Source organism: Stylophora pistillata, chromosome 3 (assembly GCF_964205215.1).
Source record: "Stylophora pistillata chromosome 3, jaStyPist1.2, whole genome shotgun sequence".
Classification (NCBI taxonomy): domain Eukaryota; kingdom Metazoa; phylum Cnidaria; class Anthozoa; order Scleractinia; family Pocilloporidae; genus Stylophora; species Stylophora pistillata.
Genome location: NC_142521.1, coordinates 4,257,456 through 4,282,500, shown reverse-complemented (window position 1 = coordinate 4,282,500; position 25,045 = coordinate 4,257,456). Strand labels below are relative to the sequence as shown.

General features: G+C 38.7%; 3 protein-coding genes across 7 annotated transcripts in view; 2 read left to right on the top strand and 1 right to left on the bottom strand.

The window, feature by feature from the left end:
- LOC111340187 (conserved oligomeric Golgi complex subunit 4) overlaps positions 1-4,637 on the top strand; it is a 34,662-nt gene extending 30,025 nt beyond the window's left edge. For 3 of the 4 annotated variants that reach the window (XM_088752496.1, XM_088752498.1, XM_088752497.1), the window contains exons 26-30: positions 109-192; positions 820-921; positions 1,368-1,496; positions 2,077-2,168; positions 3,029-4,637. In XM_088752496.1, coding sequence (XP_088608622.1) covers positions 109-192; positions 820-921; positions 1,368-1,496; positions 2,077-2,168; positions 3,029-3,071 — 450 coding nt within the window. In that variant the 3' untranslated portion in view covers positions 3,072-4,637. Of the gene's footprint in view, positions 1-108; positions 193-819; positions 922-1,367; positions 1,532-2,076; positions 2,169-3,028 lie in introns of all 4 variants that reach the window. The other variant, XR_015998532.1, reaches the window with a different exon arrangement.
- Positions 4,638-5,880: 1,243 nt separating this feature from the next.
- Positions 5,881-8,488, bottom strand: LOC111339725 (activating signal cointegrator 1-like). The gene has a single exon (XM_022946442.2). It carries the CDS (start codon positions 8,397-8,399, stop codon positions 6,864-6,866), a length of 1,536 nt encoding a protein of 511 aa, XP_022802177.2. The 5' UTR covers positions 8,400-8,488; the 3' UTR covers positions 5,881-6,863.
- Positions 8,489-8,605: 117 nt separating this feature from the next.
- LOC111340045 (uncharacterized) lies at positions 8,606-24,608 on the top strand. 2 transcript variants are annotated; one of them, XM_022946832.2, is made up of 16 exons: positions 8,606-9,178; positions 12,663-12,836; positions 14,271-14,402; positions 14,838-14,933; positions 15,332-15,446; positions 16,162-16,226; positions 16,353-16,520; positions 16,915-17,006; positions 17,348-17,473; positions 17,918-18,159; positions 18,904-19,167; positions 19,801-20,569; positions 21,130-21,424; positions 21,865-21,995; positions 22,582-22,663; positions 23,068-24,608. In XM_022946832.2, exons 1-16 carry the CDS (start codon positions 8,606-8,608, stop codon positions 23,494-23,496), a joined length of 3,753 nt encoding a protein of 1,250 aa, XP_022802567.2. In that variant the 3' UTR covers positions 23,497-24,608. The 2 variants fall into 2 exon arrangements, with proteins under 2 accessions (XP_022802567.2, XP_022802559.2); XM_022946824.2 differs by having other exon boundaries at positions 22,582-22,669.
- The last annotated feature ends 437 nt before the right edge of the window (positions 24,609-25,045 follow it).

Genomic DNA, 25,045 nt, shown 5'->3' with positions numbered 1-25,045 from the left:
CTAGCTTCTGAGAACAGCCACATGAACAACAAAGTTATGAAAAAAGACAGTTACGTATTTCTGCATAAATGTATGTAATTATTATTTATTTATTTTTCATCCCTCCAGGAAGAATTTGCTTTCTATGAAGTGAATGATCCATTTGTTCAGAATTTCATCACAAGTTTAGACTCAATCTTAACATCTTTTAAGGTATAATTGTACCGCTTTGTGAGCGGCCTCGTTAACTTTCTTATCTGGGGGTTTAAGTAGGAATTAAGGCTGCAAGGAGAGTGAGTGATCATGGGTAATACAATCATTTAAACCTTAAAATTGACCCATTTAATTACTTTGTTATTTGTCATTCTCAACTTGTGTGACCCAAAGGTTTGCCATTCACAGGCGGGTTTTGAGAATGTGGTTTTGATTATAATACCTCGAAACGTCAAGCTGAAGTTGAATCCTTATTCTGACTGGGCAATGAAATCGCAAACTTTTTGGATGTGTTCCTTAAAAGTAGGGTAAAAGGTAGATTAAGATTATAAGCCGGAGAGCCCATACAGCTGGAATTTATCCAGGCCTCCATCGCTTGAAGCAACCAGAGATATCCTTTAGCTCCTAGGAGGACTGTTAGTCCGTGGGGGGTAATACCCACCCCTGTCTGGTATCCCTCGCTGTTCCCTGGTACCCAGTTATACTCCTAGTGAGAGTCTCGCTTAAGACGCGGACGTCTCGATTCACAGTCCAGCGTGCTTACAGTCAGGCCACTGCATACCTCGCACGTGGAAAACACTTGGATTATGTTAAACTTGTTAACTAATTTACTATTTTGGCACGCAGGGTCCACTGACACCTTCCAACTATGACTCTTTAGTAAGCATGGCAGCCACTGAAATAACAACTCAACTGGAAACGTCGGTCATGAAAGCAAGTTTTAACAGAGTAAGTTTTGCAGTCGATAGGAGGGCTCAATATCCAGTTGAAGGTGTTTTAGGTGAGCCCGCGATCCTCACCACACAGCGAAACCTCAACGAGACTAAGCCCAGTAAATAGATGGCAATTGAATTGTTCAACTGTAATGTTATCTGATCCGACGCTTTCAGTCTGTAAATTTCTTTTTTTCTGATTTTAGACTTAGGAAAATTTTGTTTTCTCCTTAAACATTTTGTTCCCGCGACCTGTCGGGGCGATTTGTCTCCCAGTGTCAAAGGAATTTATATGGCACAAGAAACAGTGGTGCGATTTTGCGCTTGAAGGTAGTTTTTTCTCAAAATTAATAAGAATTATGAAGAATAAATTGTAGTTGAAAGACAAATATTGAACTAACTGTCAGCGACTGAAACTTTCGCGAAATTAATCTAATCTCTTGTTTCATTTTTACGAATAAGCTGGGTGGCCTTCAGTTCGATAAGGAACTACGTTCATTGGTTGGTTACCTGACAGCTGTCACTCAGTGGACAATACGAGACAAGTTTGCCAGACTCACACAGATTGCCACTGTCCTCAATTTGGAGAAGGTGATCATGTGTCCATAAACAATAGCCACCATTTGGCAATAGAATACGCTTAAACATGCCCAAACGCACAGAAAAGTTGTGAGCTCTCATAAATGTAGCTTGGAAGGTGGAAACATCCAGACTTGCAATCTTTTTCGACTAGTCACTGCTTCAATGAGCTGCGAGGCTTTCAATGCCACGGAAATATATCTGAAAATTGTTAAGATTTTTTCAGTTGAGAATGCAAATTAACAATCCAACCAATGATCAAAAAATCTTAGTGTGAGATCGATCTTCTCAGAATGAATACTACTTAAGCAGTAGTGAAAATAAGGCCTGAAAAAAATTCAGGCCTGTACGGGATTCGAACCTATGACCTCTGCTATACCGGTGCAGTGCTCTACCAACTGAGCTAACAAGACAACTGGGAGCTGGTCTTTATGTTGGTTCGTAATAAATCCAAATAAAAAAAAAAAAAAAACTCATCTGCTGGCATTTGCATTGCTGTGATAATTATTTAAACATGATTCAGCCGATGAAGAAGTGATTTTTTTTCTGTCGCAAGTTTTACCCTTACGATCATTAATTTCTCTTTTAATAGGTGGGCGAGATAATGGATTACTGGGGTCCAAACTCAGGACCAATGACGTGGAGACTTACTCCCACAGAAGTCAGACAAGTGTTGTCATTAAGGTGAAGTCTTACAATCTTGTTGCCTTAATCGTTATCAATTGTTGGTGCACGAGAATATACATTGGTTATTGTGGCTTTAACTGACTAATTCAAGTCCATCCTCCATTTCCGCATTTCTTCTCCTTATGAGAGAGCTCCAAAGCGAAAGTGATTGACATTTGGCGCAAAGCGAACAAGCGAGAACAAGCGTGGAGTGAGAGAGAAACCACTTTCGTTCCCTTGCCCATGCGTTCTCGAAATCCACTGCGGTTTTAATGTCGCTCGCGCTGTGGACGACTATCTAAGATGAAAGAAATAAGAAGGTCTTTGAACATACACGTCTTTTTTTTTTTTTGGTTCCCATTTTTTCTTGTGTGCTCCCTTTACTTCCTCGCCATCCGCGGTCTTTCGACCATATTTTCTAGTTTTCGTTTTTACAATGTCAGAAAATTGAGAATCATTGACAAGGTACAGTGCACTGTACGGCGAGGGAAGGTTATGCTGGGGTAGAGCGGGAAAAGGAGTGGTTAATAATAATAATAACAATAATAATAACAACTTTATTTATCCTCTAATTTCAAGGTAGCATGCAAGTGCTAATATCTCCGAGCAACAAATAAACTTAAACTAAATAAATTCAAATAATGATGGTTTTTGAGGAGAGGGGAAAACCGGAGTACCCGGGGAAAAACCTCTCGGAGCAGAGTAGAGAACCAACAAACTCAATCCACATATGACTTCGGGTCCGGGAATCGAACCCGGGACACATTGGTGGAAGGCGAGCGCTCTCACCACTACACCAACCCTGCTCCCCGTGGTTCATGGCTTTTGATAGTTTTTCCATTTTAACTAATTGTTTTTTTTTTCTTATTACTTCCTAGGGTCGATTTTAGAAGTGAGGATATCAACCGATTAAAACTCTAAGCTGGGAATCAAATAGTTTTAACAATGAATTATAAGGAGATTCTTCAGATAAACCTTCAATCGTGCGGAAAATAAATGTTTAATAATTGATCTGCTACCAATAGGGAAATTGTGAATAATAGAGCGTAGTGTCTTCTTCAATTTGATTATGTCGCAAAATCATTTTGAATAGTGACAAAAGTTTGTAAACAGCTTGCGCCGCGAGCTGTTAGGAAAAAGCAAGTTCTGTGTTTTTAACCGGACCTCAAGCTGTCCTTACGAGATTACCTTCTTTACCAAGCGGGCTTCTTTTTTTGGTGCCTTATTTATTAAGGTCTTCGACTTTGTCTCTGTCTGTGAAACACACAATTATGGATCTTGCGCAATACCAATCCGCCTTGCATGCACGTTTGGTTGTGAACGGCCATAATCAACCGCCTCCTGGTTAGCTCAATTGGTTAGAGCGCCGGATTGTGTTGTGCGGGAGGTCGAGGGTTCGAGCCCCGGCCGGATTAATATTCATGGTCCTAAAATAACTGAGGAGAATTTGCTACCTTTCTATAACATCAATGAAATGGATAGATATTCTAGTCTTCTCGGATAAGGACGAATAAATGGAGGTCCGGTCTCCTGCAGGGTTCGGGGTAGGAGACGTTAATTTCCCACACACGAAATTACTGTGTGATGGATGTCCTCCCCTGGGGTGAGATTTGTGGGGGGGAAAAGGTGAGGTCGTTACATCGACTAAAGCGGCTGCCAGAGGCGCTTGATAATGCTGACGTCCGATGTCAACCTTAGTAACACTGTAGACCTTAGCAATTCAGCCTATGCTGCTATTAAGGTATCGAATCATTCACTTTCACTTTCAACAGTATACACACAAATGACTGTGAATATATGAAAATCGCATATGAGAACTGCGGATTAGTAACAATATGTGAGCGATCTTTGCAGTAAATGAACTCTACAGTGGTGAAAATAAAGCCTGAAAATATTGAGGCCTGTACGGAAGTTGAAACCTGGTAGTTAAACTCATGACCTCTGTTTGTATACACACAGCTGATATACATGAGCTTTCTAACAAATTTAAAATTTGTATTATATTAACATCACAAGATCTAAACTGAGAAAAGAAAAGCAATGCCGAAGAGATCTGTCCTGTGAAAAGAACAGGCTGTAATTGTAAACCTGTATGGCCTTGAAGGGCAGCCCTTTCGGATCAAGTGCTATATTTGTAATTTGAGACTTATTCAAATAAGTAACTCAGAGCGGCAACTTTTTAATGCTAACCATATCCGCCCATTCTAGTAACTGTTATAATCCCGCAAAGCCCATTCTTCCAGTTAATTGAATTTGGCAAGCGTAAAATATGTCGATCCGTAGTTAATTGTCCACATCGTCGTTATCCCTCAAGGGGCGTCGGTATTGCGTGGCATCGCAAAGAATGGCTTCGAAAGAGAGTAGACATAAATGTAGATACGTGTATTGTTTCAAGATGGTAGATCTACCTATAGGGTGTTTTTCTCGCTTCGTGATTGCCTTCGTCGGCAGACTTTTCATATGTAATAAAGGTGTAATAAGTGGAAACGTGTTACCAGTGGTTGTTTTTTTTTCTTTTTCTCAGATTTCCGTGAATCTCTCCACTTTTTTCGAAAATTTTACATGGCACCGGGTGTTTCATCAAATTTTAATGCGCAAGCTTCTTTTTCTTTCTTTTGCACTTACTGGTAAACTTTAAGACTTAAATGACTTGAACCTCTATCTTGGCGAAAATATTTAAGCAGACTGTAGACTTGGATACTATTTCTAGGTGTGGGAGGGGAGGGGCATGGGCCAGAAGTACTTGCACCGGCTAGTGGTTCTTCTCCAAGATTCTCCCTAAATTCCATCCAATACAATAATTATTGGTAACAAAGGCCTAAAAGACTTGTTAAGTCTGTTAATGTATTATCTGCGAGTCACAGTAGACCTCAAAAATTGTATGCCAAATTAAATGCCAGAGTGTCACGAATTCAAGCCTTAAGAAAAGGTTGTAAACATCCTGACCTATTTGGTTGGGACAACTTCCTGTTAGAGAACCTAACCAAAGGCAAACTTAATTGACAAGTGGATATGTATTGAAAATTTTTCACTTCTCCAAAGGGTAGGGACACTCCAGTAAAGAATTTTGAGATATTTTCCCTACAAAGCTATTCTTTTTAAGATGTGTAGATGAACATATCATTGATCCATCATTCTTGGGCAACCATGCAACACATAGAAAATCCACCTTTAAGAAAAGTACATGCATATGTACTCATGACTCAAGTATTTATGGATAATAAAGGTCACTGTGGTAATCTTTGGGCTTGATTGTGGAAAAAAGTAAGGTTTTTCAAACATTTTTAATAAATGTGAGTCAGAAAAGAAGTCTGATTCCTCCCAACTTTGTTCCCAGGGTCTCTCATCTTCCTGCCCCCTGGAGCAAGCGAGGAGAGACCCTGGTTTAGGCTGGTCACGTGTCTTCCAGATTTTAGCAAATTTCAAATTTGCAGTTTGAGGAAGGGGCAAATAAGTGGGAATTTCTCTTTCCTCCCTAGAAATTGCAAGCTCTGAGCTTCCCTTGTGAGCTTCCTTTGTGAGCTTCCCTTGTGAGCTTCCCTTGTGGGACAAACATTTCTTTGTTCAATGCTTTTCGAAAATGTGTAACCCTCTTCATGCTAAAAAAGATACAGTAATTTACCAGTAAACAATCTTCAGACATCCTTTTCATTATTATAATTCTTTAAACAGGAAATATTTTTGATTGATTTAATTGGTATCTAATGGTAACAAGGTGCTAACAAATGTATCAAATGATTCAATAAATATATTTTTTTAATTTGATGTACATGAATCCACTCAATCAAAATAAAGAAACATTTTAATCTTCAGCTACATGTACATGTATAGCTACCTTCCCTTTGAACAACTGGATACTGTAAGGCTTCTATTTCTCTTCAACACCCAGGGCTCAACACTAACGGTAGCCCATCTTCCACAGACTAGTAGAAATTCAGTTTTGGCTTGTGGTCTTCAATTTCCCCAAGCCAGTTTGACTAATTAAACTGAAATTGTCTTAACATCTAAGATGTCCCTAGCTACTGGGCTAGTAAGTTGAAAAGTTAGTGTCGAGCCCTGACACCATACTTTCAATAGCTTTTAGATTACCAGCAGGGTACCCATTGAGTAATCAAAATTTAAGCTGAGGTTCCCAAATAGAAAAATTCAAATGATCAAATAGGAAGGAAAAAGGGGAAACTAATCGAAATATATGGTAAACTCAAATGCCCTTAACTTCATCTTGGACATCCATTAGACACAAAACAAGTCAAGTGACAAAGCAAAAATAAATAACCCGTAAGTTTGATCGTTAATATAGTAGTCTTTGGTCTGATATGATACCAGTAACTTTGATCAGTTTTTGTTGACCCTAAACCTGATGTAGGTATGACCATAAACTCTGAAACAAACTACTTTCAGTTGTGTAGTCTAATCATCTGAGTGAGAGTAGTCCTGGAAAGGACTATGTACACTGTAGGTAACAGTGAATGACATTAAATTAACAACCTGATTGAAAATCATAATGGGAGTCAAGGTGACTTTTTAGGATGTCATCACTAGTGTCATATCTTGACTCTGATAATGACTTCCCCTTCAGTTTTCAATTTGTTACTGTTACTGACAGAAGTGTTCTTTAGGAATATCCTCAATTATACACCATTAACCTATCAGTTCTAGGTTCAAAACATTAATTGCATCTAGATTATGATGAGGACTTTGGCAGATATTTCTTCATGCTGCTTTCCTGAGACCTCCCTTGGCTGCCTTATGGATTGCAGGATCAAGTTTCCATATTTTATGCTGTCCCTTTACAGGAAATTTCAAAGCCAGCTGCTGAGGATTCTCACAGATAAACACATAAGGAGATTCAGACTCGCCTTCTGAGAACTGTTCCTTGTAATCTTCCTGGGCAAGACATTCCACAAGGTCTATGCATCCAAGTAGACATGAGACAGGATATTGCTGAGGGAATACAACATTTTCACTCCCATACAGAGTCTTGTACACATCTTCTACTGCTGTGATTTCCTGTTGAGTTGGCTGTTTAGCAGCTGCTGCAATCCATAGGCGTCCACGGTGAGCACTGTACCAGGAGCGCCCTTCTACTCTCTTGATACCCAACACAAGGAGTGATGCCCAAGGCTGATGCATACTTAGGCAAGCACCTGTATCACTCATCTCTTGGAATTCCTTATCCTGGATACGCAGAACTTCTTTACTTCGCTTTTTCTCTGCAACATCCTTGTAATTTCGCTCTTTCTCGCCTCCTTTCTCAGAAGAAACAAACTTTAAAGAAGAGATATTTGGGCAGTTAAGATTGGCAACTCTTTGTGGTTTGGGATTTTTATCCACATTATAATAACCTGGAGCAAGAACAGCTGAATCAGGGTCAAAATTAACCTCAGGTTCACTCTCGTCAACAACCTTTCGACCTGCAAAGTCCAGTGTAACCTTCATCTTCCTGCGTGAACCATAACGCTTTTCTCGCAGTTCATCTTCCTTCTTCTTTAAAGCATCCCTCTCCTTTTTAGACAGCCACTTATTGGTGTCACTAGCAAAGTAATCACACTCATCATCAATCACTTTTGTACGCCGGACACCACTCTTGTCATACTCTATGAGTCTGTTCTTATGAGCAATTGCTTTTTGTAGACCTTCCCCTAATTTTGAACCAGAGTCATGCTCTATCCCCTGCTTCAGTAGTTTCTCATGGAGTTTGTGACTCTTTTTTGATTTCCGCGCCAGTATCTCTTGCTCTTCTTTAGTGCAAACCAAAGCTCCACAGAAAAAGCAAGGTCCCGAACCTTCCTGTTTACAAATAATTCGTCCACATTCTGTGCAGTTATTGACCAGAGCGTGTTTCTGAGCCAAGCACTCGCAGGGGTGTCTTCCGGGAAGAAGAACCGAAGTGCGCGCTTGTCCCTCTGCCCCATACAGTGACACAAACTTTGGAGATTTCTTCTTTGTTTCTATTCCCGGATAAATGGGTGGATCAGTTAAACCGTTACCGTGTTCACCTGAGCATTTTTGGGAGTACGAAAAAGTACCACTTGCATCTGAGGTAGTTTCGGTCCTCACTACATTGGAAAATTCCACCAAAATTTGCTTATGTTCGCGATTCTTCAGATCCAGAAAATTTCGCAGATATGACTCTAATTCACTAGCAGTATTCAGTGACAAAATATATCCCGTCACATCGTCGTCCACGTCTCTTATTTTCAACAATTCTTGGATACACCACGCTTTGGCTTCTGTAGATACCTCCATACTTCTTTTGGAAGAAAGAATCGGTACGCATGCGGCGCTATCACTCCGCTGAAACCTCGCGTGTTCGTAATCGCTCAGACGTTTATCGGAAGTAAGAATTCAGTTGAACGCCAATGTTACGATCGGATGAAACTGTGAGCTTCCGATTCTGCTTTGTCGTCATATACTCATGTTTTGTTTTTGCCAAGCTGTTTTTAGTCTGAAATATGGACAGCGTACGCTATTTATCTTATCATCAATGGAAGGAAAGTAAGGGCGACGCAAGTGTTACGTATCATCAGAGACTGCTTGCCAACGTCGAAGCTCTTGAGACGAATGTCGGGGCGATAGACAAACTGATAACTGGTTATTTAGACGCTACAAAAGGTTTCTGTGGGGCTGGTTCCCAACTAGCGGAAGCATTTTCAACGGTTTTGAAAGAAACGCCGCTTTTGGAGATTTCTCAACAGCTGAAACAAGTCGTAGAAGAAATCGATCATGTCGCTCATAAGTCGAGTGTTCATATCACGAGTAGTCACATTTTGGGAACGCTTTGCGAGTTCACGGCTACTTTGCCTGGTCTAAGGCGAGCCATTGAAGCGCATAAGAGAAGTGTTCAGAATTACGAATCGTGTCAAGAAAACTTGGAGTGGTTAGAGCGAGACGATAGCTTTGTAAACAGTGACGGAAAGCGACTCAAAACAACCAGACAAAGATTCCGTGCTGCGACCGAAGAACTTACGAATGAAGAGGAGAAATTGTACAGAAGCTTTTCAGAAGTGGAGGAAAATCGAGTGAAGGTATGTTGTTTTTGACACTAGAATGTTCTATTTCGATTTGGCATGATATGTTGATTCATTGATTACAGACACGCCGAAAGAATCTGCAATGCGGAGGGATTCATACGCACCAAGACTTGCTTTAATCATCTTCAGTTTACTCTTATTGTTTGTTTCGGTCCAAATGAACTGGTTGAAGTTATAAATATCTGTCGGACGGATTAAACTCTTTAGACATTATTATAACTGGATGAATTTGAACAGGTTTAACCTTTACCTAGCTATCTTCTTGCTTTGCTTGAGTGGATTAATGGATTTTTTTGTCACAAGGCCAAACCAACAAATGCCCTCGTGAAATTATTTTGTCATGGTCCCAAAATAGCTCCAACTGTGGATTCACAGCCAGAAAGCGCATCATATGAAAATCACAGATCATATACTGAAAACTCATAGGGACTAGGGAACTAGTGCACCGGAGAAATTTTCAAGGGTAATGCAGAGATGTTCTTGGAATTCGTTAAATGTAAACAAGAGTAGTCGTCGATCAGCTGTAAAGAACGAAAACAAAATTTTTGTCGTGATCCTGGGGCTGAAGAGGATTTTCAGCTGTTAAATGGCGTTTTTCGCTTTGAAAATCAATTCTTGCCCTTGACAATTTAGAAACAGAACGTTTTAAAAACGTTTACTCCACCAAATGAAATAAAAATCAGAGTTTTCGATCTTTTGAAATGTCCTTCGTGCTAAATTGAACACATTTTCACAGTTCCAAGCGTATTTGATACATCTAGCAAGATGCATAACTTTATTCAAATACTTTAGTTAATTTCTTTCGTGGTGAGAATTTTTCTTTCTTCACCTGGTTTGTTTTTATTTAAATGGGTGTGAGTGAAATCAAAAACTTAAGATCAACTCCCCTTCTTTAGCATTCCGTGATTTTACTCGCCCCTTCTCGTGTACAAGCTTTATCATTCAAATCTGATAAATATGCTTGAATTTGAAAAATGTTTTTTCAAGACGTAATTTTTGTTATTCTGCTCTAAATAAATATTCATAGAACACACTTTGTGGAAAGTAATTTTCATAATTCTGAATGCAAATTCAAGGTTAATACCTTTTTTTGTTGATTATTTAAAAGCAACCGGTGTTTCCACTAACCTGCCACCTCATATGACCAGAGTTCATTGTCTGGGGAGAATTTTTTTGACAGTGATTGATAGCTGCAAAAGTACATAAATTTTCATTATTTTCTTTTCAAAGCAGAACTAAAAAATCTTCTACAGTAAACTGTGGTTCTAGAAGCTTCTACCTGGCTACTAATTAAACACTTACTCTGTGTATGTAAATCGATGAAATCGTACTTCACTTACATTTGTTTCCTTTTAAACAGGAAGGCTTTTACCCCTGTGGTCCATACTCCATTTAAGCACAGTTATTAAAAGTTGCTTGAGGTCTTGAGTTTATCGAAAAATTGACAAGTAGGGCATCGGTTGACTGATAGCTATAGATGCATTTGATTCTGCTGTGAAGAGATAAAAGAAACAGGAAAGGGAAAGCCAGAATGAGCTCACTATTTCCTGGGTCCTTGTTTCAGTATATACATTCATTTAGAAAAAATAATAAAATTTAAAAAGTTTCCAGTGTTAATGGATAGTAGACAGTTCAGTTTTGTTTACAGAGTCAGAGTTTATCATACCTTCTAAAATACATTCAAAATTGAAGCACACATTGTGTGCTTCAATTTTGAATGTATTTTATTGTCATATCTCAGATTCTGCTCATGTCAATTTGCGGTAGACCACTGACTGTCATTATTAGAATAAGTGGTCTAAAATTCCTGGGTTTATTTGCTGTGAATGCTCTGATAAGCTACCCCCTATCTAATTAACCATGTCTAGAGCATCATGTTTTTAATGGGTTCCCTCAGGATTATGCTTTCCAGCCAATCCCTTCCCATAAACAGGTGGGGGGGGGGGGGGTAGTTGAAATCATTGTTCACTTGGTCAAGGGTGCCTTAACACCAAAGCCTTTGTCAGCTTTCGTCTTTAATATTGTTACTGTAACCTGGGTTTGCTAACACAGAACGCGAAGAACACTTGATTTTTCAGATTTTAGTATCATCGGCGAGCCACACACACTTACAATCTGCTCTGCTCTCGACCACATGGCATGCCCCAAATATGGAGCTACCATATTTGGGCACTATGTCACACAACAGTCCATTACAATATTGTATAGTTTCCATAAAGTATCATACTGAATACAATAATGGGCAATAGTTAGAAGCAATAGTTAGAAGAAATGTAATGGCCAGCATTTTGTCTCTTGTCAGTGAGTGTTTGAAAAAAGCTTCCTTTCTGATAGGTTCCCCTCTCCCAAAAATATTCTTCTTCTGAAAACCGTGGAAATCAATAACCTCTACCTTTCTGGGGGCTCTCTAGTGAGGTAACTCAGAAAATGTCTGGTTGATCCCATATCCTATATGATTTCCTACTGCAGAAACTAAGAAAGGTGACTTTTATATGACAATGAACTGGTGAAAAAGCCCAGGATATCAATAAAAAAGAAATAAATATTTTGACTGACCTTTCCTAGTGAGACTTACTTTTTAGATCAATATACTTGTTAAAAAAATTCCAGTACACCAGTAACAAGTATTCTGAATAAACATAAAACTTTTAAAAGCCATAGAGCAAATCTGTATTCCATGTGCAAAGGGCTTGAAAGTAAGGAGTCAAACTTGTGGGAAGTGAGAAAAATCTTAAAAAGCCAACAGGGTTGAATGCTTTTATCTTCTTAATTTCAGGATTGGTGAGCCAACCAGTCGTTTAAATTTGGAGTAAATTGCAGTCTGCTTTTTGATGCAGTTACTGTTCTTTTGAAGAGTTTTACACAAATGCCTTAATTTTTAAAATTGTGTTCCTGTTTACATCCTAGCAACATTACAGAAGTTTTTTTTTTTTTGGTTTGTTTTTCAAAGGTTTATAATTATCACATTAAAAGTTTGATTTTCACTACTTTGGAAAGTTGTGTTGTACACGTAGAACTGCATTTCAGGCTCTTTCAACAATGACATCATATATATATTTCTTGCTGAAAACATCAAATAAATCAAGGGTAATGTGTAAACCACAAGGCTGAATTAATTGACTTTAATCAACAGATACTTAATCAGAAACTTCTAACAGTGACAGAATAAAACGGGGCGGCCACGCTTAGTAAAACAACACAACGAGTACATAGCGAGTACAAGTTTCGACATGGCAGTTCTCTCATGCACTTGAGCACATGTTTTTTAACTGTCTCTGCACATGTGCCGAACGTACACTGCAGGTTAATAACATTGCGGTCTAGGCTACTAGTCACCAGATTCCACAGGTAACCATTTGCATTTGCATTTGAGTCCTTTATCACTCTACCTTGTGTGACGCCAGTAAGAAGTCAGAGCAGAATTTACTCTTTTCCATACTACAGTTATGTCAACTCTGATTTTATTCCTCTTTTCTAGATGTTAGGATCTTGTTTCCTTTCACTCCTTCAAGTGCAGTCTCAGTTCTTGTCATCATCAGCTGATCTGACGACATCGTTGGGGGGGTTCCATGAGATTGGTGACTATCTGCGGGACAGAGAAGTCACCCTGGCTCTCAAAGATGCCACAGCAACATGGCTGTCACTTGCCCAAGTATGTTTGAAAAGTCAACCTTTTTTATTGATTAAATAAATGTAAACTGAGGATGAAAAAGAACACAATATTGAAGGTGTTTCTGAAATCTGTAGCTTTCAGAATTTATTTTTCTTATTGGTTCACTGTACTTGATATGTATTTTGGTTGTATCAGTTAAGTTGAAATTGTAAATTGGCCACCGTAACGAATAAAAAAGCTGACATTTTGAGTGTTAGCCCTTTGTCAGACTGTGATGAAGGGCTGACACTCAAAACGTCAGCTTTTTTATTCATTATGGTGGCCAATTTACAATTTCAACCTAGTTGATACAACCAAATTACCTTGTTACCCCCACCGACGCAGCACCACAGTTTCTTTAGAAACTTTCAGCCTTTATTCATTTGTACTTGATATGTGTCTAGAAGATAACTAACAATAATAATGATAATTGTGAAAACAATGATTGCTATCACAGAGAGTGTGTCGTTGACCATTACCACCACTACCTTGGCTTTTGTTGTAATTTTTGTAGTTGTTATCATCATTGCACTAGTGTGACTCATGTTGTTAACCTGTACATCTTGTCCCTCCAGGAAAGCACTTAGTAAATGTCCCTTATCACTCTATCCATTTAATTAGCATTCTGACTCATACTCACAACTGTTACAATGTATCTCATCAAATTCCAGTAAGTCTTAAATCAATACATGCAATACATGAAGGGGGGGGGGGGGAGCCATGCCTCAAGAGTTTGTATGGTGGACTCCTGATTAAGAGGGTTAGGTTCAAGTCACCAGGAAAGGGGAAGAGAGGAGGAGAGAAGGGGAGGAGGAGAGGAGGGGAGGAGGAGAGGAGGGGAGGAGAGGAGGAGAGGAGAGGAGGGGAGGAGAGGAGGGGAGGAGGAGAGGAGGAGATGAGGGGAGGAGGAGAGGAGGAGAGGAGGGGAGGAGGACAGGAGAGGAGGGGAGGAGAGGGGAGGGGAGGAGAGGAGGAGAAGAGGGGAGGAGAGGAGGAGATAAAGAAAAGGGGAAAGGGGTTTGATAATTTCTATGTTTTCTTGAGGGGCATGCATATATGTTACTTTACTCTAACAGCTCCTCTCTCTTCACCAAGAGTTTGGTTGTGACTACCAGCAAACGGACAAGGTATCCGGGTGAAATGCTATATCATTTCATGGAGATTAGATGTTTGGGGAGTAGCAACTTTCCTTGTCATAAATTATCATGTATTATGTCAGTGAAGCTGGGATACAGATCAGTGTGATGGGTCACTTTGCTCAAGTGCAGACTTAACGTTTACCAAGTTAATACCGCATCAAAAATTCTCAGTGCAAGCTAAATGTATTTTCCCTTTTTTGTGTTGGCAATAAGTTAAAATTGAATCTATAAAATGTACCTGTAGGCAATACTTATTATTATTGCAGCTGGTACAAAATAAAGCTTTTCCTTGCAGTCAAACCAAGCTTTGCGTCAAGGAGAGATGTTGAGTCGGGAACAGTTGCAATTCTTAACATTGGGTGCTCAAGGAGAACTGGCTGATCCAGAGAGGAAAGAACTAATTCTGAAAGTCAACAATTTGCTCAAGGTAAAAACTCTGCACTGTGCTTTTTACCATACAGAGAATGTGTTTGCTCTTTATAAGAAAAAATTAGGGTATTCACAGATTTGGCTTTAGTTAAAGATAGAAGTGCAGATTAACCTTAATATATAGGAAGAAAATGAAATAAGTCACATCTGTACTTGGTAATTTAATGTTGTATATCATTTTTTTTTTAGGTAAAAAAAGGTATAAAAAACATTTTTAGTCAAAATAAATGTTAAATTATGACGCTTCTTGAGACAGAACTATGAACCCTCTTTCCTTAGTATGGGCAAACGTCAGTATTTACAGAGCTGTGACCACACATCATATTTGAATTTTGATTCTTATACTGTAAAAGCTCGTTTTCTATGCGGTGCCTTTCCAGCAAATTGGGGGAAAAAGGAGTCTATTAATTTTGTTTGTGGGTCTTGTTTGTAGAATTACAAAAAGGTGTTTGATCAAGCTCCTACACCAGAAGCAGACATACCTGCTGGCTTCCACAGGAATCCCAGAGGAATAGAGCTGGCTCTAAAGGTATGTAACATCATCAAATGTAATAGAATATACCAGCAGATCTGGCTGTCTAAAGTGCCAAATTTTGGCCACAAAAACATGCTCAATATTTCTGATTCAGAAACTAGTGTTTTATCACGGTAGGAGGGAGATGATTATTGTTTGAATATTATCTTGGCAAGACAGAGTTTCCAGTAAACAAATGTTAGTGCATTGTTCAGTTTTGTAAACATCATATCTGGATTGTGATGAAATGCTCCACAACATGAAAACAAATGAACTGATCAGAATTGAGTCTGATTCTTTTGGGTCTAAGTAACCAAGAGAAGAGTTATTTAGCTCCAAGACACTGTAAACTCAGAAATCAGAAGCTGCGGGACATTTAAAGAATTAGAAATACTGGTCATGATTTTTAACAGGGTTGCTGTAGTGAGGTGGAAGCTATGGCTGCTGGTGGTGTCACAGAAGCTGTTACTGCTCAAGAAATGGAGCAACAGATTCTGAAGCAAATTCTAAAATTCCAACTAAAAATTGGTGAGAGATAGAGATTAATATACATGTTTTCTTAAGTTTGTTATCAATAAAGATTTGGAAATGCAAAGACAAGCAAAAACCAACGATAAAAACGGACGTTTTGGTGTCATCATGGTGCCATTGTCAAGGAGAAGTAAAAATTATAAAGTTTGTGGCAAGGTGTAACACTGAATTAGCATAAATATGTTAGGAGCTAATTATACAAATACTTAAGTATAATATGATGACACCGAAACGTCAGTTTTTATCGTTGGTTTTTGCTTGTCTTTCTTAAGTTTGATCATGTTCATTAAGAATTTTTATTAGATGAGGCATGGGATTGACAGCATTTCAATTCTGTATTGTAAATCCAAGATCAAATATGAATTAGTTGTTATCCTGATCTAACAGCAAATTCTTTATAACTAATTGACAAGGAAATATGGAGGAGGCAGTGGGGAGAATGAACAATCAGATCATAGGAGTTAAAGGGTTAAGCAAAAGCAATTCATGTTAACTTTTCATCATTTTCTTCATCATCAAGATCATCTGTTCTCATCCTGCAAAAAGTGCATAATACCATTAAATTAATCTATTCTTAACTTCTAAATTATTCTGCTAAATAGGTTGTGGCCTTTCTGAGCCAATTTCTATGGGTAAGAAACATGTTATTTTAAAAGGAGTGATCATAGGGATTGCAGGGAAAATTAATTTGTCGTCTTCTTCTTTCTCTCAGGCCATGTGTTGACAGAAGTTTGTTTCTCTCCAAGTAAAGCCAATGACAACTACAAATCTAAGCTGGTAACTAACTTGTAATAAATTGATGATGTGTAGATGTGTAACCAGACAGTTATTACAAGCAGCCATTTTCTTTATACCACATAACCTTTTGTGTCACTTAGTGAGGTTCTATTTCAACCGAAACAGCACTGTATCAGAGACCTGGTTAGTTCTGTGGCAAAGCAGAATGACATTCCCCTTAATCGTGACACCTTGGATATGTTTGTGCTGATGGTGCTGTATGAAGCCTATTCTCCAGCATGCAGTTCTGCTGCCAAAACAGCTGTACAGCTTCTGTTTGGGAGAGCGCATTTGGTAAGAAAACATTCTGGAGTCTCTGCAACTGTTGTTGTTTTGTTGACACTTCTTGACTGGTTAAGTTACAAACTCTGTATTCCAAAAGGAAGAACATAGAGAAATGTATGTTTGCCAATAACCAAAACACAAAGTCAAAAAAAAATTAGGCCAAAAGTGTTAGTTATGAAGCCTTATATTAAGTGACCTGACTTAGCCAATAGATTTTAACCATTTAAATAATGGTATGAGAATTAGTAAAACCATGTACAGTTGCTGTAGGTTAAATTCTTTTTTTTTTTTTTTTTTGGCTCTGTTTTAGGCATTCAGAATGTATTTGAAAAGATGCCACAAAGACAACCTCTGTACAGTTATCTAACTGCTTGGCATTCTTCTTTTATCTTAACAATTTAAGGTAACAGCTAAACCAAGCAAAGAGAAAAACACTCGGCTGGCCCAAGTGTATGTAAAAGGAACATCCATTCATGTAGAGGTCTCTACCACATGGTATGTAGATATTTGATTTGAAACACAATATTCACTATATTCATTTTTTTTAACTGCTAAACATGATCTGGACAAATCTCGATCCGGTGGATAGTGCAGTACGGTTTGCTATCACTTATTTGCTGGATAGCGTTTTATCCTTTGGATAGCATTATCTGTCCACTATACAACTGGCCAAGGAAAGGAAAAATGATATTTTTACTAGACTTTGTATAACAACATTTTTTTTTTATCAAATAATTTTGTCGCTATTGAATCTATAGCAGCAGGAAGGAGAATTTGTCACAAGATCTTGAGAGTTCTAAACAATGAAATGGTTTTGCAATATTTCATTATTTTAGGATAATCACAGAAGATTCCTCCACCTTTGCTTGCCTGTCTAAGGAATTGGACTTCCCCTGTCCTCTGGGAACAGTCGATGCTGTTTACACATCTAAGTTTAGTTTGATGGATTATCTGGAGGACAAGTGAGTTACAATTAATTTTAGGTAGTAGACATCAAAGTATTGTAAGGGTCATGATGAAAGATAGGGAGAATTTAAATATGCATCATCTCTACATCACTCTATGAAGGTTGAAACTCCACTGTGATTTGTTTGTAGTCAGTACTTGGAAAGGCACATTTTTTGTTTCTTTAAGTTACTCTTTTACCGAAATGTTTTCTTGCAAGTCTACCTCTGTAAGGTCTCTTGTTTTTGTTGTTTGGTTTTACTTGTTGTGTGTTGTTTTTTTTTTAAATTGTTCAATTCAGTATTTGTTTTGATTTGCTTTGTTTTTGTTTTGTTTGTCATTTATAATAATCTCCTCAACAAGATGTTTATTAAATATCAGTACTCTTGTGGTGTTTCCAAGAAGAGAAACAAAAAGTGAATTTCTCTCTCCTGGATTGATGTCATTGTTGTTGTTTACAGAGAAAGGCCTTTGCCTGCAATTCACATAAAGCGTCGTAACCTTTCCAAGTCTCCACCCTTGTTGACCAAACTTGATATATCACCAAATCATAAGCACAAGAGCTTCAGAAAGACCTTTACTAAAGCCACATCCAAGATATTTTCTCGGAAGTCTGTGACATCCAAAGCAGTCAATAGTCTGAATGCTGTGGTAGATGCAAGTAATCAAAATGTTCTGTCTGGGGCCAAGCAGGAGTTGTCAGGTATACTGTGCATAAATAAAACAATATTATTAAGTAGGAAAATAGAAAATAGGAAAAATAGGAAAATAGCAAATAGCAAATAGCAAATAGCAAATAGCAAATAGCAAATAGCAAATAGCAAATAGCAAATAGGAAGTAGGAAGTAGGAAATAGGAAATAGGAAATAGGAAAATAGCAAATAGGAAATAGGAAAATAGGAAATAGGAAAATAGGAAATAAAAAAATAGGAAATTTAGCAATGGACATTCCACTGGGTGGTGTTTCTTGTCCACTTTTTCCTAATTTATGGGATTTGGAATGTTGATTTTGATGATACGTTCAAGAAAAAAATAATTTATAGTTAGCAGAGGCTAGTAAACAAATTCATTTGCTTTTGTGATCTTCTTTATTAGACAAGTGAATAATATTTGGAATGAGGTTATTTGGTTTTTTCATTAAAAAATATCTTTGTTCGTGGATGAATATTAGCTCTGTGTATTGTTGTGATATGAAATGTATTTGGTCATAGCTAAATGAATTGCGATTTAAAAGTGGAATTTTAGTTTTTGTTTAGAGTTTTTATACCACTGAAATTAAACAGTAAACAAAGTTTATTAACCATTTTGGAACAAAACAATTAAAATGCCAGATTGCTTAGGGTCATCTCATAAGTATCGTTAAGTTAAAAGTTAGGTTTGTACATGCAGTTTTTTATCTTTACTCACAACATAATTTAATTTGATTGTATATCGCCCTTGATTTCAGGTTACCGAACGTCTGTTGCATCCAGCACTGACACAGGAGAGGAACATGACACAGACATTGATGACCCAGCCCCTCTTCCCCCACCACGCCCACGTCGCTGGGCAAGGAGGGCTAAGGAACAATCTATGGCTCCTGAAAGTAGCAGTTCCACCTCAGGAAAGATTGTTGAAGAGCCAAATAAGGCTGATGATCCTTTGTCACCAAGTGATTGGTCAAAGTCTGTTCCACAGTTTCCTCTGCCAACCTTTAAAAGTACGGTGCCATGTAAGTAGAATTCATGAGCAATGAATCGTAAGTTGTGAGAAGGTGCAAAATAGTGGAGGATTGAGTTGCTAAAAAGCCTTGCTTGACAGTTTGCAAAAAAGACTTCAGGGTCTTTTTCTACTTTTTGTTATTGTGCATCTTCTTGAAAGAAAATCTGTAGATGTTCCCATGCATCTAACTGCTCTTTGTACTTATTCTTGTTTTAGTCTTGGACATTGGACAAAATAAATACAACTTTATCAGTAACAAAATAAATACAACTTTATCAGTAACAACAAAAAATCAGTCTGAAAACTCTGTAAAAGTGTAGTGAGGAGAGAAAATGCATGTTTATTGGGGGAAAGGCTTAAAGTAGTCCTGGAGGGAAAGCAAATTCCACTTGCCAACAGAAAAAAATTTGGATTCTGTTTCAAAAATTCCATAATCAAAGATGAATAACATGCCCAAATCAACAGCTTAATCACGAAGGTGAGAGATGTGAAACTCAATATGCAGACCAATCCTTTTATTCTTAACTATATGTGCTTGACAATATTATACTCCATTCCCAAAGCTATTAATTGTTGCATGTAATTTTTTCAATTGATGGAGTTTGACAACATTTCATATTTATGGCCAAAACGTTATTTTTAGACTGTCAGAGTGAATTGTCTCTGGCTTCACAAGAAGAACTCACAGATGTGATTAACTTCCTCTCTGGTGCACCAATCAAACATCGACTAATATCAGATGATGATGCCAATGCAAGCATGGCAGAAAGCCACATGACCCCAATTGACAGTGGCCTGGGAAGTATTTACAGTGTACCTTTGAGCAACATTACTGTTCCCAGTTCTGCAGCTGCATGTCCAAGTGAAGAAACTGAATACAAGGAATCATGCAACAAGAGTCAGTCAGAAACGAAGGAAAGGATAAAAACCCCAGTGCTTGATTTGTGTGAGGGGATGAACTCTTCCAAGGGAACTATGGTCACCACGGAAACACAGACCTCACCATCAACTGAAACATGCCCAGTTTTGTTTGTCAAATCAGCTAATTCAGACAATGAAAGCCAACCTCAGCAAAAACTGCTGGCGAAGGACAATGGAGGAGATGGTGTCTACAATCCAGTCCTGGAATTACCATCAGATAATGCAAAGTCCAAAAGTGAAATTAAGACTTGTCATGATGCTGAAAAGAAGACCGACACTCCCCACCCAGTTTCACCATCACAAGCAAAGCAAGATGGTAGTGATTTGAGCATTAAGAATGCAGACGTTGTCTCCACAGCTGACACACCCACATTGAGAGTCACACTTGACCAACACTTAAAGCAAAGCAAGACACCCAGCCCAGTTTTGGTGACTGTGAGCTCTGAAGAGTGTCCTGATGACAAAACAGTGACCATCAGCGAGAGCCTTAGGTAGGAATATCTTTTTATTTGCCATGATTTGTGATTTCTGCCTTTCTGAAATGGGAAACTAAAAGTATGTTTAGTGGACAAACCTACATTAGATCTTAAGTGCACATGCAATACAAAGGGTCGTCAGAAGTCTTGATGACAATTTGAAAGATGTGGAAACCTTATGGTGGACTCCATATGAAAATTTGGGATGACAGTTTGAAAGATATAGGAACCTAATGCTGGACTCATATGAAAATTTGTGGGTTGCACTCTTGCATGTGGGCTAGATAGTTTACTTTCAGAAAAAGTCTCTTCACCAAACAAAAGTAAGCAAATACCAGTGAATTGTTTTTAGGGCAGCCTGATCAATTGCTGGGTGTGGTGGGGGTGGGGTGGGGGGGGGGGGGGGGAGAAGGGAAACCTGGAGTGAACTAAAACATACCCTTTCAGGAAAATGGCAATACCCCTTAGTTGCTTTACTCTATGGAAAGTATGATAAGGTTGTGGAATTACATTTAATTAAAGTGAGAAGAAAATTAAAATGAATATCTTGAATTAATTCTTTTGTTCTTGAATAGGAGTGTGTGGGAGAATGCTAGCCCTCCATCAGATCCTTCAGACACCATTCTAGAGGGCTCATTGCTTCACAAGAAAGACATACACGGATCGCAGGACACACTCTACCATAGCTGCTGGTCTCTGTCTGATTTCCCAGGAAATGAGAAAAATGATGAGGCTAATGAAGATGCTAAGAGTCTGAATGAGAGTTTGCTGCCCAGTAATTCAGGTCCAGGACTGATGGACCTTGGTTTAAAGTGGTCCAGTTATGGAAGTAGTATCCATGGCAACCCAGTATGGGCCAACATTCCCAGTGTAAGGGTCAATTTAAGATTTCCTTAATCATTTGCTTGATGAGTGTGTCATGACAATTGTAGCGTTCTAGTTTCAAACGAATGTTCTCTAGAACTCATTGCAAAGGCATTTTAAGCTAAATTAAGGAAAAAAGCCTTATCTTCAGTTCACCCTCTGAATAATACTTCTCTCCCTTTGAAACTTTTCCTTCCTTGACATTACCAAAGATTTAATCTTCCCACAAAGTTTGTAGGGGTATTTTTTCAAGCCATGCCCAAGGGAAGGGGGAGCGACCATATTATAGTCAGTAGATTTTATGTAGTTATATGTGCGAATCATATTTTACAACCCAAAACTACTGAAACAGATAGATTAATTTTGTTGACTGTTATACTATGCCTGGTCATTGGAGAAAATGGATGTTAAATTCTTTGTTTCGATCTTATTTGGTGATTTTGTAGGCTTCTGCTAGCAATTGGAATCAGTCCCAGGAATCCCTTACCGCTGATGGATCAGGAAGAGGAAAGACTGTGTTCTCTCTTGGACTTGGGATTACTGGACCAGACCTGCTAGCTGCTGCTCGGGGAGGAAGGTACTTTATGTAGCAAAGCATGAATTGAATATGTGGCATACTGAGTACCCTGCAGGTTCTGATTGGTTAAAAACCAATGTAATTTGTTTGTATCAGAGTGTAAAACGTAGCGCTTTAAGACACTCTTGTTATCTAAAAACTCGTGAGGAATACAGGAAGCTCTTGCCTTTTGCGCAGAGTTACTGGTAACAGTGTAAGAAAAGAAGTGCCCGGACTGGCACACGCGTTATAAATTTGGACGCGAGCAAAGATATCTGGGTTGAGCACATCTATTTGAGGCGTTCTAGCAACACTTGGAAAGGTTCTTCCCTGTATTGGCTCGTTCCGTTGGATTTCCCTTTTATTTTTCTACATTCTTTTTAAATTTTCGATGTGACATCGTTAGATTTATCTTCGAAACTTAATTTTTTATCAAATATTTTACGAGTGGGTCGTGACCTCGTGGGTAGGATTCAGTTTTGGAGGCGTTTGTACGTTTCTAAACATATCAACGCGCGCTGTTGTATGTGTGATCCATTAGTACTTTTGATGATCTTAAGGTACATCCTTGTCAGGATAAGTGTATTTTTTTGTGTTTGATTTATAGCTGTGAGGCAATGCCGACAGAGAGTGTCTCCTTTATACCAAATATCGGAAAGCCCTGGAGTGTGGAAGACTTGGCGCAAAAGGTTAATGTGCGTCATCTTCTGTTTGTTTATTTGTTTGTTTGTTTTTCCTTCCTTCCTTTTCCCTCTCACCTTCTTACTTAATGTTCCTTTTCATTAGTTGACAAGAGACTTAAAAACGTAAAATTCATTATGCGATGGTAACTGCCCAAATATTTTGAACGAGGCACTCTCCTAATTGTTGTCTCTGCACTTGGGTTTTGATTCTCGTCAAAATCCCGCTGGGAAGTGAGTGTGGTAAAATTGACCCGTCCCACAAGCGGATCACCTCGGTATCAGTCGCTTTTTTTGTTTCATCACGGGCAATAGGTGTTTTGTTATTTGGTTAACTTCTCTTTTTCATTTTTTTATCAAGTTAACAGTGAATTTTAATACCTGATCATTTTTATAATTTTTAATTTCATCAGAATCCGTGGTCTTCTCGAGATTCCTCCCCTCCCCCGCTGTGGGCTAAGACAGCATCATTAACGGAAGACACTCTGAGGCCTTCCCACCATCGGCCTCCTCTTCCTCCGCAGCACTACAGTGACCCTTTTCCACCAAGGGAGAACTGGTGGCCTCAGGGGAGGGGTGCTGTACCTTTAGGATATCCCCACCCCTCCTCTGCACGGTACCATACAAACCTTCAGCGTCAACGTGCTTTTGACAATATGCCATACGGGAAGCTGGGTACTTTGCATCGTGGCCGCGGTACAGCGGGCGCACAATCGGCATTCCAACCGGTTCCAACAAGTTTTCGTAAGCAAGGTCAGAAGTTACCGCAGGCTCACCTTCAGGTACCATCACACTATGGAGCAGGGCATGGATCCCAATACAAGTCAAATCCCCGCTTTTAGTTCTAGTGGGAGTTAAGTAGATGTAAACTTGTCATCTTTAGCAGAGCTAGGTCATTATTTATCGCCGGGTGAGGGATGTTGGAAGATTTCGGAATTTCACGATAAAAAAATCTGATTTTCCCTCGTCCCAAGGACTCTGATTTTGCTATGACCCCTCTCCCCCATTGCCAATTGATTGGTAGGTAATTTTACAAAGCCGCCCCCCCTCCTTATACTTTGTTGGCACGACTGTTTCCCACACCACCCCCTCTGAAAACCACTTGTGTCTTGCCAAGGCGTTTAATAATGACTGCTCTCTTAGTAACTGATGTATTATTTAACCTGTGTTCTTAATTCTGAAAACCACTTGTGTCTTGCCAAGACGTTTATTAATGACTGCTCTCTTAGTAACTGATGTATTATTTAAACTGTGTTCTTAATTCTGAAAACCACTTGTGTCTTGCCAAGGCGTTTAATAATGACTGCTCTCTTAGTAACTGATGTATTATTTAACCTGTGTTCTTAATTCTTTTTGGAGAGTCCTCAAATTACTGTTGTGGTAGACATTATACTACCTTAATTCTGTACCCGATGAGCCGAAAAAATGTTTGCAGTGGCAGATCTAGGGGACGGGCAAGGGTAAAAAAGTAAACGCCAGGGAAGAAAAGCCGGCAGTTGAACGCACACGAGCAAAAACGACCCACCCCCTCCTCCCCCTTCCCTTAGCTCAAGGTCTGGATCCGCTATTGGCTTGCATAGTCTCGTGGAAGAGAAGATAATTGTGTTCTTTTCGGCTAGAACCAGTTACATTTGTTCCAACCTGTAGTCACCAAAGCATACGTTGTTTCCTACAAGTAACAACGTTCTGCCAGAAAGAGAGGTGATGAAAATGAATAAGTTTACACCAAGTTGTTAAAACCAACTTTATAAGATTTGTTTCAGTGTTAGTTGGGAAATAGATTAGTTTTGAGATCTTGATGATTGGAAGGGTTAAAGGATCGCATGAAGTAAGAGATGATTAATTAGTTATGGGACTTGAAATGACTTTTATATAGGCTTGAAATGCCAATATCTCGGATATCATAATTAGGTTGTTAAGAGTTCATACTGATAAAAGTTATATTTGAATGTTATTTTTGGATAAGTGATCTTTTATTGTATAAACAACTGAGATTTAATTGAAAAGCAAGATGTAAATGTGAAGTAATAAGAGCTAATTACGGATAGCATTTGAGGACATTCAGCAGTTAGGCGAGGATGAAAGGGCAAGGTGAAGTCAGTGAAGTTGTTCATCGATTGCAAGTATTTTTCGGTTACAAGAAGCCGTAGCTTTGAAAGAGTTACTTGGAACGCGGGCGCACCAGGTGGCTCACATGGGATAAAGATATAACCTGTGGATCAGGAAGTTAGGCAAGGCTCTTGTGCATCGTACGATTTGCCTTTGAAATCTAGGAAAATCGCGTCTTTCTTTTGGCTGGTTTGAAATATTTTACTGATTCAAAGAAGAAAAGAATTCTTGTCTCTTAGCAGAAAGAACATTCCTTTTAAGAGGCCAGTCTTTTTATATATT

Bases quoted from the DNA above. Each gene is read 5' to 3' on its own strand.
- LOC111340045 (XM_022946824.2), top strand. From the start codon at position 8,606: ATGGACAGCGTACGCTATTTATCTTATCATCAATGGAAGGAAAGTAAG. The intron at 9,179-12,662 runs GTATGTTGTTTT...CCTCTTTTCTAG, and splicing joins TGGAGGAAAATCGAGTGAAG to ATGTTAGGATCTTGTTTCCT. The intron at 22,670-23,067 runs GTGCGTCATCTT...TAATTTCATCAG, and splicing joins ACTTGGCGCAAAAGGTTAAT to AATCCGTGGTCTTCTCGAGA.
- LOC111339725 (XM_022946442.2), bottom strand. From the start codon at position 8,399: ATGGAGGTATCTACAGAAGCCAAAGCGTGGTGTATCCAAGAATTGTTG.